Source organism: Apteryx mantelli, chromosome Z (genome assembly GCF_036417845.1).
Source record: "Apteryx mantelli isolate bAptMan1 chromosome Z, bAptMan1.hap1, whole genome shotgun sequence".
Lineage (NCBI taxonomy): Eukaryota > Metazoa > Chordata > Aves > Apterygiformes > Apterygidae > Apteryx > Apteryx mantelli.
The window spans coordinates 77,691,961-77,707,640 of NC_090020.1; the positions used below are offsets into that span (position 1 = coordinate 77,691,961).

The following is a 15,680-nucleotide window of genomic DNA, read 5'->3' on the forward strand; positions in this document are numbered from 1 at the left end:
ATAGATTAATATTAAGTTAGGAAAAAATATTAATGAAACTTGCAGCGGCATTTGGAACAAATAGAAATCAAATGCATCAAAACCAAAGCTGGGGTTGGGGGGTGGAAAAAAACTTCTGCAAGAGCCAGATGCTGCTTGGCTTTTTTCTTAAACTGGAATTAAAGACTTTCAAATGGTTACCAAATCTTGAGATACTCTCTTCCCACCTTTATGTGCAAGTATTTATGGTTTTGTTGCTGCAATTAGGACAAGCTGTGCAGTACAAAATTCTCAGTAATGTTGTAAGTGGTCAGTCATTATTTTCCATCAGGGAGTGAGCCATCTTTCTCAGAGGACTTGCCCGGGAGTTTTCCGCAGAATATAAGTTGCAGTGCTTTTCTAACACCTCACCTGCTAGTTATCTTCCCTCTCTCTCAAATTTAAATGGAGAGGAGAGTTCTTTTAAGTTTCCCTGGTTGTATAGGGATGTGGTATGGGTAGTCAGGAGAAGAGTCTGTGCATTTGTTTCTCTTATTCTTTCACTGTTACCAACCAGCACATTATCAAGGAAGCATGGTGTGAGGCCAGCTTTAGTTCCTGCTTTTTTAGAGAGGTGAGGCCCTGATTGATTAACAGTGTAGTGCAAATTGTAACTTAAAAAACAAAAAACAAACACCAGTATGTATGCTGAAGGACATTTTCCTTCTATGAGATATTTTGCTTCCTACTTTGTTTAGTGCAAAGTAAATGTAATTGCTTGTAGCTAGACCCCCAAGGAAGCGGGGGGTGACTGAGATGTGTTGACTGTTATCCTGCTTTGAAAATCTTGCTTTTTCTTCTGGGGTTCAGGTTAAGCAGCTGGTTATATTGTCTCATGTGTGAGTCGCTAAAGCCTCTTTTAAGCTCTCCTCTCTCCACAGTTAGAGCTGAAGAGAATGGAGTGGACAACAACCAAGGGGACAGGCCTTCAGACCGCGGGAAACGTGGCCGTGGGAGAGGTGAGGTGGTGGCATTGGTGTGGGACTAACACTATTTTCATTTCCTGAAATGGAACTCCATCTTCTTTAATTAAAAGCTGCTTTTTAAGCATTTGTTAGTTGTTCTTTGATTCCATAAGCACTTTAGCCACCTTTAATTTAGGTTCCTCCACCCCACCCCCCTTTTCATTATTTGGTATCAGGGTGACTTAAAAAAAAAAAAAAAAAAAAAAAAGACATAAATCACCTTTATGGTAGTTTCATGTGTAGTAGGCTGGTGTGCTTTGGCTTTGGCGAGCTGCTTTCGCAGATCGAGAACTGCGAGCCTGCTGTGACTGGGAGTGCACCTCAAGATGTACCTTGACAGCGGGAGAGTACAAGATTCCTCTGTAGGGCTCTTGGGGAGGGATTTGATGCGTACTTGTGCCGTTTCTTTGGGATGGATGTCATTGTCAGGATTACAGTCTTTTTTCAGTACCCCGTAAGAGAGTGTTGGCCACCTTCGAGGCTTTTTTGTGAGAGAGGGAAAGTGGTGTGGAAGAGTGGATAAGGAGAGTTGTGGAAGGAGAATACTATAGGAAGGCATAGGTACAATTCCAATTTTATCCTACAGAAGAGACACGAAAGAGGTTGATTATGGGTTTGATGTGGAATCAAGGGGCGCTTAGTCAGTTTGGATTTTCACAGGGTTGAGTGGAAAGAGGCTTGTTTTTCTTAGAGTGAGAGGAAGGGAAATGGGTAATCTGGGTGCTGTACAGGTTGTAAGGGGAAGGGGCTGTTAAATGAGGTAAAGTGGTAATGTGCCTGACAGAGCTAATGCACTTAATAAATAACACCTGACTTAAGGAAAAAAAAAAAACTTTCTACCTTCAAAGGACTCTTCTGTTCTCTTGGGAGCATCCAGTAATCGGGCATTTCCAACTTCAGTGTCTCCAGCTCGGCTTCTTGAGGGACTCGGAAGATGCAAAGACTTGCAGCTTTCAGAGGGTTGTCAGAATATGACTCGGTTGGGCATGTGAATCAGCAGATACCAAATGGTGTGTGTAGAGAGGTAGCTTTGCAGAGGAGGGTGTGGTATAACTCACTGCTAGTTTTTGGTATGTTAACACTATAAATAGATGGAGTTTAAAGATTTCAATTTTTTTTTTTTTTTTTTTTAGAAAATAATTCTTTATACTCAAACTAAAAATTTAAAGGTAGGATTTTCTTTAAGTTGTTGGGCATAACTGAAGTATGTTCCAGAGGTTAATTTCAAGTTCAGTCTATTTTTTTTTGGTTTTTAACTTTAGGAACCAAAATACACTCTTTTCCTTGTTAGCACTGTAGCTCTCTAGATAAATATCATATGTCTCAAGCCAAGGCCCTTAATCATCAATCTCAAACTGACATATCTTACTGAAGGAACAGCAACAACTTCAACCAATTTCTGTTCGCTGTGTTAGCATATATAGTATTTCTGTATCTCCCTACCAAATATTTTAGACTGTACGTTCATGTGAACAAAGTATTTTAATGAATTGTTCTCAACTGTTTGTGATAAACACTTTGAACAGCTCCTGGATCATTATATTACAAGTGTGTGTGTTCTGTGGCAGTAAATACCTAATTTGATTTTATAATGCCAGCCCTTGAAATCTGCAGGGAATTGTGTAAAGCTTTTTAATTCACTTCTCTGTTACAGGGACACGTGACTTTTTCTTCGGATATTAGTAGGAATAAAAAAAAAAGGTTTCCTGCTATATTTGTTCAGTTGTTGTACTTTGCTGTTACATAGAATAGTCAAATACAGGCATAAAATTCTCCAGCTGAAAGTAAATAGGTTTCTGGTGATCCCTTTCTTTAGAAATGTTTCATGCTGTGTGCGTTCAGGAATCTAGGCATCAGATATAAAATTAGGGAACAGTTAATATCTGAACAATGCACTCCCGTCTCTCTATTTTAAGCTGCCTTCTCAGGCTGGAGTAATCTTACTGGCTGCTTTCTAGGGGATGATTTGTTGGGCCATTGTGTTACTGCTTCATTGTAGAACAACCTAATTTAAAGAAATGTGACATGCACTGAAAATAGCAGAAATGGGATTGACTGTGGTGATAGTGTGCTACTTAGCAGGAAAAATGCTTGATACTGAGAAGTTCAGCCTTAGTGCTGTAGGCGCTTACTTCATTATCCAGTAGATCTTTTGTTAACAACTGTGTGATGTTCCTTGCGAATTTATAGGATAAGAGGTTTACAGTGTGCAAGTAACACTGCTGCTGGCATGCAAGAGATCAGGGGTTTGAAGCAGATATGGATTATTGCCTGATTAATAGAAAGCAAAAGCACATCACCGGCTGTGTTTCAGGACACACCCCAGCTGGAATTGCTCTCCTCCTCAGCCCTTAATCTCTACTTGCTAAACAGAGGGTGTAAACTTTGGTTTGGAAAGGAGTCTTTATTTTTTTATTTTATTTTTTTTAACAGTGGCTTTCTTGTCTTTCATTTTCAGAACTGAATTTCTTGAATGAGCTTAATTTAGCCATTAAAAATACTATAGTGGTGATTGATAGTAACTGCATTAAAGTGGTTATATTTGTGCGTCAGTATTGCAATGGATCATAACCATCTCAAGTGGAATCTATTGAAGGAAGTATGGAGAAAGATGTTTACATTATAATCTTCAGTTCTAAAAACATTTCCTTAGTTGTGTTTGTACATGACTTTGCAGGTGATTAAAATTAACATGATTTGCAGACACAGTCTTTCTTATGCTGCCATTTTGTACTGTTCCCACATCCTTAATTTTAAGTGCAGGTCTGGTTCTCCCACTGTCCTCCACCTCATCTTGGAAAAGATGTGGTAGAACTAGAAAAGGCTTGTAAAGAGATTGGAAACATTACATTTATGGCATGTGAGGAATAAGTAGGCTAGGACTTCTCAGCCTGCTAAAGAGAAGGCTGCGTGGGTGTGTGATAGAGATCTGTAAAGTTTTTGTGGAGAAGGTTCTGTGGGGATATCAGTCAGATCCCTCCCTGCAAGTAGGAGAATGAGGGGATATTAAATGAAGATAGTAGGTTACAGGTTCCAAATGAGCTAAAGGAGGTGGTTCTTCACACGTGTAGATAACTGGTGGACTCCTTTCAATAAGACATTGTGGGTGCTGAAAATTTACACAAGGAGAGACTGGTCAAGGTCATCCTAAAATACCAAAAACCACTGAGGGTTGTGAAGCATGTAAATTAATTGTCTCTGGCTCAGGAACTCTTTGGGCCACAAATGGTTGAAGACCAGGAGAGTGTCCAGGGGGTGTGCACTATGCTTTCAGCTCCTGTGCTCTTCCCTAAACATCTAATTGGCCATAGCTGGTGGCGGGATAGCAGGTAGATGAACTTTTGGTCTTGATTCAGCATAGAGCTGTTAGATTCGTGTGTAGCAATTAGCCTGATTTGCAAAGTGAGAATGGATCTGTCAGTTTTGCTTCTGTTCTTAAACTCCCTCCTTCTTCTCTTCACCTTCTTCCAGAGCAATGTGTGCATGACAAAAGTGTGGATGCTGACAGGGAATTTTTTTTCTGGCAAAACAGAAACAAAAATGAAAGGAAAAACATTAGGTTTTAATTTTGGATCTCAGCTACCTGACAAGGAGCCTTTCAAACTCTCTTTTTGGATGTACAAGAAAGTAGAGCGGCTTGCTGTTTTTGTATGTTTCTGACTAGTGCAGCAAATCTGCTGGTGTTCTGTGGTGTCTTTTTAACTTTTTTAGATTAAAAAGTATACTATCCTTGGAAAAAAAAGGAGCTTCTGTAACCAAAATTGCATGTCTAAACATTTTCTTGTTTTAAAAGCTTAGGACAGTTGGCACAAAAAATATTTTGGATTTGCTTTGCCAGAGCTAGTAAGGATGTTAGTTTTTCTAAAACATGAATGTAGAACAGACGTTCTAGAGGTCACAAGCTGAAGTCTGTTTATTTTTGCTGTAGTTGATTCTGCATTAGTTAAGAGGCTGTTTCATATGATTTTTTTTTGAGATTAACCAGAACTTTGCTTTAGTAGAAAATTTTTTTTTTTCTTTTAAACATGACTTCAGAGTTGAAAGAGATTTCTGCGCATGCTGTTGAAAATGGTTATTAGAGTACATGCAGTATATAAAATGGATCTAATGTTTTTAGCTTTACAACAACTAATAAGACAAAAGCGATCTGAGTTGATAAATGTAACTTCAGTGTTTATTTTGGGTATTATGGAGGTTTAGACCTCTGTCATCTCAACTTCTAAGAGAATGGCTGGCTCTGCATTTTCAGAACATAGACTAAGGCTATTCAATTCAGTGTGTGTGTAGTCTGAGATAAACACAAATCTAGGGTGTTGCCTGCTTTTCCAGTTTGCATTTCCTTTTCATTTCAGCTATTCATAGGCCTCTTTCTTAACCTTAAAGTCTCTTTTTCTATTTAAACCTCTCAGTGCGAAAATCTTAGTTTTGAAATAAAGCGTATGCGTTAAAGTGGAAGGGTTTAGGTCTGCAAGTTAAGCTAACTGGATTTTCCATTAAATAGGCTATTAACTTAATGGGATAGTCCCATTCAAGTTGTGGTACTACACATTCATCTTGTGCTCCCACGTAGTTTTTCTGTTTTGGGGGAAGGAATGCTCTCAATCAGATGAACAGTTCTTTCCGTGCATGGATGGTACCAGAGTTAAGACTTTGTTGCGTGATTATGAGTGTCCTGAACTCCGGATGGGTTTTCCTGGCAACAGAGAAATCTCACCACCTGCCTGCATGTGGCTGTGTTAACTTCTGTAGCATTTATGACAGAAAATAAAAATGTAAATTGAACCAGTGATAGCTAATGTGAGTCTGCTTGACTGAGTGAGAGAAAGGGAGGGATCCTGGAGAGCAGGAAGAAAAAATACAATACTCAGTTGAACAGAATTAAAATGCTAAAGGAAACAAAAACACGTTTTAAATAGTTCATCATTTAAAATAATGGTATCAGGTAGGGGGAGTAGCATGAAGGTTAAACAGAATCAGCTTTAAACTTAGCTCCCCACTCCTGATTTCCTGGAACAGAAATGAGTAAGCAATACTTGCCTTGATATTTTAGGCTGTTGCTTCTAGGTCCAAGTGTAAGGGAATGTGAAGGAATGTTATGAGGGGTTCTAAAAGGCAGGGCAGTAATCTTACTGTGTGTGTGATGTCTCTGTTGTTTAGTTTTGTTCTCAATATGCTGATTAATTGTAGGAAGACCCATTCCTGTAGTCTCACTGGAAGATTTAATGAGCTACTGTCAAGTCGCTTGTTCTCTTTTTGTGGGCAGATAAAAATGTTGACAGAAGAATTACTGATTGTGAATTACCACAGTTTAAAAAAAAAATAAAAATTTGGAAACATTGGCCATTATGATATATATCCTAGTAAGCTATGGATAGATACAGATCTTTTTTGAGTAGTGTTAAGGTTATGCTTTTGTGCAGCAGAAGCTAGCATTACTGCTGGAATTGGTCCTGTCTGTCCCCTGGTGCCTTTGAACTGTATCAGAGCATTGATCTAAGTTTAAAACTAACCCAGCCAAAAATAAAAAGTGATTGCTTTTAACCCTAGGAAGTTCTGTGATCTGGCTCACTGCATGGCAGCAGTGAACAACAGGTTTGCCTGTTTTCTGGTGACTTATACTGGCTTAAGGGTGGTTGGTTTACTAGCATTTGACAAACAGTGAACTCATTCAAAGAGTTGATCCAGCAGTAAACTAATCATTTCGTTTTCCAACATTCGTTTTGTGCTCACTCACTGGTTGTATGAGCCAAAACTGTCAGTGTAGGGAAGGGGCAGAAATGGTGATCACAGGTGAGAATGGCTTCCATTTTAGTAGCCCTGATTTAAATGGGTTTAAGCTAATGTGGAACTGCATGCTCAGAATTTGTTTCCCTGCTCATGAATTTCTGTGTCAAGCGCCATTTGCTCGCTGACCTTTTAGTCACTGTTAAAAAGTACTAAAAGTCTGCAGACACAGGATGGGAATTTGTAGTTGCTTCATGACTGTAATTTCTCTGTAAGCTGTAAGGCTGTGCCTTCTAAGATTTTAAGGCCATGTTTTAATATTGCCATCAGAGGAATAACTCTCTTAGCATGAGAATTTTAGAGTATATTAGTGACCTAGTTGCAGCAAAGAGAATAACAGCCCTTCTCACTGGAGCCTTGTGTCATGATCATGAGATTTCCTGTCCAAGTTAAGTTAGTCTTTCAGTAGTGAGTACTCACTGTCCCATGTTTTGAATTGATTCTTTGGAAGCTTCTTTTCTGGCTTTGAATTTAGTGCTTTCTTTAACACTGCTGGTCTGGTACTTCTCTTTGGTCTTCATTGGGGTGCTTTTTGTTGCACTTGCTGATTAAATTAAATGAGTTGCACTTCAGTTTTGACAGAAAACATTGACATAGCTTTATGAAGTTAAGAGAATCCACTTGAAATTCAAGTTCTGGTAAATTTAGTATTAACTTTCAAAGTGATCTTTTGTGGGCAAGTCCTTGCTGGCTAATAGTCTCCTAAGACCGTGTATGGAACTTCACGAACAGGCCTACTTCTTTATAGTCAAAATGCACTCGAATTGCTGGAGGTCTTTATTGCTGCTTTTAGCCACTAGTTTACTGTGCCCGAGATGGTAGACAGAAGTTGGCTAGTGGCACTGAAACAACATCTTACATATGCCTCTCTTGCTAAAACTTCATCTTCTGTTTGCTATGCTAAGGTTATTCTTTCAGACTTTGGGGACTGAGAAGGCTTAGCTCCTCTGCTAAAACCGATTTGTGCTTTCATGCTGGCTATTCCAGCCAGTATTTCTGTCCCTAATGTCTGCTTCACTCAAATATTTCCACTCAACTGTTTCTGTGGTTTGCATCTCCTAATTTGTCTTGTAGCTGAGTTTTGATCAGAAAAATGTTGGCCTGTATTCTGCGCACCATTAATAAATGGTGCTTAATGCTGTATTGATAGCTGTAGCAACTGATACCATGTTGTCTCCACCAGAAACTTAGACTTCTAGGTGGTTTATAAGAAGTAAATTTATTATGTAGAAGGCTTCTGCAGTGTACCCAAGTAAACTTGTTTAGCCAGTTCTACCTTTTTGAATTATTTACTGGGCAGAATGGTAATCTGGAGTGCACTGACTTCTATCTTTCGTGTGTCTGAGTGTTGCTACCCTGTTATGCCATAGATCAGCCTCCCAGAATGGGGATTTCAGATGGATGAGGGAGAAGAGAACTAAGGCTAGAGTAGGTAGGCTACTAGGAAGGCTCAGAGACTTGGCTAGCACTGGTTGTGTACGGTGCGGTTTGGGGCTGTGACGTTCACAGCAGAACAAAGTATGCATCTCCACGTCTGGGCTGGGTGAAGAGCGTTGCCGATTGCTGGGTCTGAGCTGCAGCTGTTGTTACCTCCTTCTTAACTTCTGTCCTCTTGACAACCAATTGTGAAAAGGAGAGCAAAGAGGGGAAAATTGTAGACATAGCAAGCCTGGCCTAGTGTCAGACCTCAGTTCTTGCATGTTCTTGTCCCACCAAAACACTGTGTTGCTGGATGGGAATCCTTCCTCTGTGGAGTCCCACAGTTTCCCTGTAACTAGCAGTTGTTCATCTTGCATAGAAATATAAGTAAAATCTTTTATCTAAATGAGGGTAAAGCTATCCTCCTATTTTGATGCTTCTGAGAAGTCCTTAAAACGCAGGTAGTAGACAGTCCTTCAGAAATGTCTTTTTAAACTTGGACAGTGAACTAGGGCAAGAATAAGAATGAGTGGCGAGGAGAGGGAAAGGAAAGTCATTAAACCAGGAACTTCTTAAACTGGTTTTACCATGTCCAGGAGCTACTGCTCCTATTCATTTAAGGTGGTCCCCTGAAAATAAGGGGTAGTTTTGATCCAAATTCAAACTGTCCATCCTAGATAATTCTGATGTTTGGACAAGCAGTGTTTTGGTGATTAAGAATGATAACGTTTGTGTTCTGGTAAACTTGTAGTTGCTTGCTGACTTGCAGCTACTGTATAATTTCGTCATTAAAATAATCATTACTTTTGCTCTCTGTTTGTAGCTCTTGACCTGCTCCTGTTTTGTAATGCAAAATGATGTATTTTTTTTTACCACAAAAAACAAGCCAAAACAAACAAAACCCCCCCACAAAAATGACAAACTGGAATAGCCTCAGATATTGATAACATAAAAAGGGAAAAAGGTCTGTGCAGAAATATACTGCACGTAAGAAATAGTTTCTAAAAATTTGTGCAGAAGTGTGCTTTATGGATGGTTAAGTAATACAAAAATTCTAATGCCTCATTGGCACTCTGCAACATAAAAAAATAAAGCCGTTCACTGTAGCAAGAAGCTTGTAAACTGAGGCTGGTATCAAAATTGGAGGCAGTGAGGAAATACTTTGCTGTGCTTAAACAGAAACTAATGTTTTTGTGGGGTGATAAGGGAGTTGTTTGAATAATTTGAATTCCTTAATTTTCATGTCAGTAACTAGGCTTGAGGGGGAAAAGCAAGGAATGTGTGGTACCAGCTTGAAGAATGTGCAGGAGGTAGGGGTGGACAGTGAATCTGAGAGAGAGAAAGAAACAAATGGGATATTGACACTTGTCTTAGTTGGAAAAATCGAGGAGTGAGAGGAAGTTCCTTGAGAGATCAGGGTACACACGTAGGCTGGGATTTTAGGGCCTTGTAGGCCAGTGTGAGAAATTGGAGACAAAAATTTTCATATAATATCTAATAATTTAACAGCAGCAACGTCACATATTAGTTTGGGATGAGGCTTTAGTTAAATCATTTTCTTAGTGTTTGATTTTCTACTTCGCTAGATACAGAAAAGATACCAAAAGTTTCAAGTCCTACTGAAACATGTATCCTAATTTTCTTCTTCAATCATAGCATTTTTTAATGTGACAGACTAGCAATTGGGTCCTTCTCTGCTCTTGCTGTTAAATGGTGTTTTCTCTCCTAGGCTTTGGACGTGGCAGAGGGAGAGGAGCGGGGAGGTTTTCAGCCCAAGGCATGGGGTAAGAAACATGCAGAGCACAGATCTTGGGGAGGATCAAACACAGTGGCAATATTAATCGCCATTGTATCTATTAATAACTCTGTATGTATGATAAAGTAATATGGTTGCAAAAATTCACAGATCTGTTAGATGATGGAATATTTTTGTCTTAAGCCTGTATTTGTAACTAGACACACCTATACAAACCTAATGTAAGTTCACTTAATGTTCATGTGTCAAACTTAACTCGACTGTATCTACCAGTAACAGTCATATTGAGTTATTAAGTTTCCCAGGTGCCTAGGAGGCTGAAAGTTCTCTGTGGTGCTTATAGTTCTAGGTTAATTAAAGAAGAGATTTGTTCCAGTGTAATGTAGAAGGTGCAAATCCTGACTAAGACCAGAAACACTAGTGATTATAAACTTTCCCTTGTTTTTGAGGTTTCACGCTTTAAGGTGTTTGGACATACATGTACCCTAATACAGAATCAAAAGAAGTTACTCAGCAGCTCTAAGGATTTTTCAATTCTGTCAGAAGAATTTGCTTCAGAAAAGTGTAGCCTCCACTATGTTTATTTACTCAGTGTTGCTCTCAGTGACATTTCATGTAATACCAGTAGTGTCATGATGAATGGAAGGCTCATTCTACCTCTCTAATAAGCCTTCTTTTTCACACTTCTATCTTATAAACTGAAAAGTGTTTTTTCTTCAAAAATCCTTTTTCATCTTCTAGCTGCATCTGTGTTTTTGGATTGGTGTCAGGAGTGCTTCTGAAATAATCTTACCAATGTTCCAACTGCTGTCCTGCAGAAGTCTGGTGCTCTGAAAGTACATGATTCTGGTTTCTCATCAGTCAGCTGTCTGCTGAGAAATCAGCTGAGAGAGGCTTAATGTTTTGCATATAAGCTAATGCCTTAGGAGAGTGGGAGGAGTATATATGCTGTTACTGCTTTTTCAGGAATTCCTGTTTTTGTTCAGTTTCTCTACAGTAATTTTTTTTTAAAGTCTCCTGACTTTTTTTCTCTTCTTCCTTCTTTTCTCCTTTTTTATCAGTGACTGCTCATAGAAGAAAAATATCTTTTTAAAACCAATGACTAAAATGAATATATGTGGAAATCAAGATGTTAAATCTAATACGACTTCAGCTAAAAATCGTGACACTTATGTTCATTGAATGACCCATGTGTTCTCTTCCATTTCTTAACTTTTAAAACTCTAGGACATTTAACCCTGCAGACTATACGGAGTCTTCTGCCACTGATGGCTTTGGGACAAAATCTGAGATTTGGGAGACTGGTCAGAATGATGCAGATGATGGAACTGGTAAGATGTTTCAAGAAGTGGAAGGATTGGAATGAAGACCTGTAGCAAATTACAGTTAAAATAACATTCTGTTAGTGTTACCTTCTGAAAATGTGAAAACATCTCACCTGGCACAGATATTAGTCCATTTTTATAACTTACTGCTACTGATGGGCTGAGCACATGCTCTAGCCCTAGTGACACTCTGGTTAAATGAGGGCAAGGCAATTTTCAATTTTTTGTTTGTTTAGTATTAACAATCCCTTGAGAGAGAAAGGGATTCAAAGGGTTGCTGGAAGAACCTTTTATATGAAGAATTGTTTAGATCTCCTAAATGCTGCTTAAGATCTCACCCAACATGATTTAGGAGCGTAAGTCCCACTAAAAGTGATTGGTCCGCAGACACTGGGTAATAGGGTCTGAATGTCTAAGTAAACGTCTAAAAACTATTTGTAAATATGAATTCACTCAGTGACACTGAGATGTCTTTGGAAGTCCCACCTATACAGTGTAGCAATGTAAGGATGTGAGTCTCTGGGATGGAGGAGATGGAGTTCCGAGATCTGCCACCTTTGAAGAGAAGAATTATGAACTAAAGCATGAGCAGGCACTTGAATAGAAGCCAAAAGAACAGTCTGCTTGTCTGAAGATGGAGGCGGCTGTGTGTTTCTATATGAAGTTTCAAGGGTGAAATATGCAGTCCTGGCTAAAGGCAACAGACACATTAGTCTGAAAAGGAACCACTTAACAGTGGTCTCATGTGGTGACTCAGAAATGAAGAATGTGACCTGCTTGTCTGTGACTTGGAAAAACAACTGGATAGATTGCTGCCTCCTATATTCTGTGACAGCAGATGAAGACAAAGGAAAGACGGTGTCAGGATGGAGAAATTGTGTATGTTGTTCTCCGCACTTGGGAACCACCAAGTGATAGGACAGACTACTTTCCTCCTTCCACCCCCCAAATAAAGGATGACTTGTCTTATCTCTTCATCAGGTGCTGAAGCCTGCTGAAATGATTTTCACAATCTTTTCTGAGTCAGGTGTAGAAGGAAAAGACTGATACTGGAGGCCAGTGTGTTGACTTAAGTGAAATATTTCAGCTTCATTGAGCCCTGCAATGAACCTCTTGAGATGCAGCTTTCTAAACTCTATAAAAGCTGTTTTTCACTTAACCAGAGAAGACAATAACAGGCTTAGAGTTTAGGAGGCCTTATTAGGCAGTTGTCTTGTCACTCTGAGTGCCTTGTAGTCCGCTGTGGCAGAATGGCACTGAGTAAATTAAGGGCTATTGAAAAGGAGCTTTTTTGCCAAACACAGCATCTTTCCAAGGCATCACCTTTGAAGTGACTTGTGTTATAGCAAACAAAAGCGCGCCTTTTACTCTCACTCATGTTAGTTTTTCAAATAAGTTTATCAGATAATGAGTTAGAAGGATATCTAATGAACTGAAAATTCCTCCATGAATACAGATACTGGTGTTTGCTATATGGCAGTGGGAGGCAGGGTACTTGTCACAAGTATTACAGAAGCAATGAGATTAACTGACCAAAGAAGGAAGTGATACAAGAAAGGTGTAAGGGGTTGGAACAGAGGTGTAGAGAATTTATCAGTTAATTATTAATGAACACAACTTTAAGACTGTGCTTTACAAACCACTTTCACTTATGCTCCATTTCCTAAGTGAACTTGAATGTTTGTGACCCTTCCTGCCCACTGTGTGTGGCCTTCATATGCCTCCCCTGTTGCAGCCTCTGTTCCCTCTTCTTGAATGCGTTTCCTCGGACTTCATTAAAAGAAATATTCTGCCTAGGAATAGGAATAGTTGGCTGTGGCTAAACTGATATCCTTGAGAGTATGAATGAGTGTGTCTACATGGGAGGTTTGCTGAAGAGTAATTAGGTTGGTCGAAATTCAAAGTGCAGTAGTTAATGGGTGGATGTTCTTTTTGGATGCCAGACACCTTTTTGCTGTTAGGGCCTATGCATGTCACTTAGAAGCGCACTGGATTTTCATAAAGCAACTTAAGGTGTTTGTGCAAAGTTGCTAAGCATGGTAGGGAGAAGAATGTATGAGAAAGCATTCTGGAGTTTTCCCTAGTCTTGTCAGATTGAGTCTTACGGGGACGAATGTGTATTTGTCTACATGGGGAATTTTCTGCAGAATAATTTTGTTGGTGGAAATTTAAAGTAAACTAGTTAATATGTGAATGTTCTGTTTGGATGCTAAGTACCTTTTTCCAGTTAATCTTAATTTACTTTAAGTGAAAATGGAAAAGACACCATAACTGGTGAAACAAACGTGTCTGTATATATCAATATAGGGAGAGAGTTTTATTTTAGAGTGTTTTTTCTTCAGACATGCCCTAAGAACATAAGAAACAAGTCCCTAAACCAACAAGAAGAGATTTATTTAAAAATAATAGGCTTTATCAGTTTTATACAAGTGGGAAGCACTTTCAACCTTGGAATGGAAAGCGTCTTGGAGGGTCTTTAGAGAGGAGGCTGCAGCTGGGGCACTAGTTTTAGAGCAGAAGAGGGAGCGTTGGGAAAGAGGTGAGGCAGGAAGAAGGAAATAGAGGTGGGGGAAGGAGCGGCAGACAACGTGTGGGGCTGGAAGCAGATTGTACAAAGTAGAGCTGTTGATCTGTCTTGTTAATAACAAATACTAGTTTTTAATTGTTTTTATCCTCTTCAGTTGAAATGCAGTTATGCTAGTTACAAATCAACAGTCCCAGTAATAAAGAAGTTACCAGTGTAGAGTTGCCAAAGAAGTGAATGAGGAGGGATATGTCTGTCTGGAAATTCATACAGCCTGCAGTGGGATATTGAAGGGTGTCGAGTATACTCAGAAGAAGGACAGGAGGGAAATCCCTCTTTATTCCTCATTTTCCAACCTCATTTCTTCTTTCATCTGTAAAGAAACAAACAAAACTAGTGTACTGTACCTACAGGAGCTGGAGAATTAGTGTCTTTCATTTGCACTTGCATTAAAAAGGAGATACTGGGCAACTACCTGGAGAAACTAAACTAGTTACCCATATGGAAATGTTTCCTGAAGACATCATTCAAATTTAAACTCTGTGCAGTTCAGAATATTTCATAAGTATTTCCTCTCTAAGTTGGTGCTTGGAGAGGACCATCTTCAAAGTTTTCTTAAAAAACAAACAAACAAATAAAAAAACCCTTTATTTCTGAAATTTATTTGTTCTCTTGTGTTCTCTGAAAACGCTCTAGAACATCTTGTCCTGAATTGTTGTAGATGCCAGAAGAGTTGCAGTAGATTGAACGAAGAGTGTTTCTAGATGCATCATTGTGAATTCCATAGAAAAGCTAGCTGGTTCTGTGGATCTAAAATTTAGTGTAGCTGGTTGGAATAAAAGGAGAGGAAAGGGTGAAATCTGGTTGGTAGAATTTAAGTGTAATTTTATTCCAAATAATTCGGCATCAGTTTCCCTGTATCTAAATTTTTACAGTAGAAATGTACAGTTGCAGGACAAAGAAGGGACAGATGGGAGGAAACTAAATGACCAATCAATTCCGAAAAGGAATAAACTTGAACAGCATGTTTGATATTTTTTTACAGGCATGCAGAATGTTCATTCTCTTGCCTTCTTCATAATGTACAAGGCAATGGGAGATCCTGAACAACAAATTGCACCCGTTTTTATAACAGAAGTTATGACAGAGGTGGTCACTTCTTAAATCATATTATAAAAATGTATATTGCTTTCTAATTATTTACTATACCTCTATTTTGATACTATTTCATGAATTTCACAGTAAAATTTAATTCTCATTAGCTTGGTTATGAGCAGTCTTAAATTACTTTGAAACTGAAGCATGACAAGAAAAAATAAATCATAGTATATCTGTCAAGGAGGAGGAAGGGAATTGTGCATCTTGGAAGCTGTAAGTATTTGTTTGTTTTAGGATTGGTGTAGAATTTGGAAGAAACATTTTAAGGAAACCTTCAGATTATTCCTTTATTGTGGATGTAATCAGCAATAATAAGATTAGTACATAAGTTTGGGATAGACCAAACTAGAATGATCTTCAGGGGGATAATATGGGGGATATGTATGGGGGATAATTCAAAAGAGGAAAAAAATCCCAAAATTGTCATAGGAGTAAGGAATTGGAGGAAAGTAGTTAAGCTGTACCGAGAATATATAGTACAGTTTTTATTGGCTTTACGGCTTTCTACAGATGAATTAATTTGGTTTTATAGAAGAAAAAAGGGAAACAGTTACAGGTGGAAGTCTATGTTGAAGTTGGTATGACAAACATGCTTGAAAACAGAAAGCATACTTTTGCTGGAAAGCAGAGAACTGATAAATAGGGGTTTCTGGTAAGACCTGAGGGTAAAGGCGGGGAAGAGAATAAACGGGCTTGCAACAAAGCCAGGGTGGATTTTGGACAAAAAGGAA

General features: G+C 38.8%; 1 protein-coding gene across 2 annotated transcripts in view; it reads left to right on the forward strand.

The window, feature by feature from the left end:
• UBAP2 (ubiquitin associated protein 2) overlaps positions 1 to 15,680 on the forward strand; it is a 116,443-nt gene that overhangs the window by 12,270 nt on the left and 88,493 nt on the right. For both annotated transcript variants that reach the window (XM_067316731.1, XM_067316732.1), the window contains exons 6-8: positions 900 to 977; positions 9,916 to 9,970; positions 11,170 to 11,273. In XM_067316731.1, the coding sequence (XP_067172832.1) occupies positions 900 to 977; positions 9,916 to 9,970; positions 11,170 to 11,273 (237 nt within the window). The remainder of the gene's footprint in view (positions 1 to 899; positions 978 to 9,915; positions 9,971 to 11,169; positions 11,274 to 15,680) is intronic.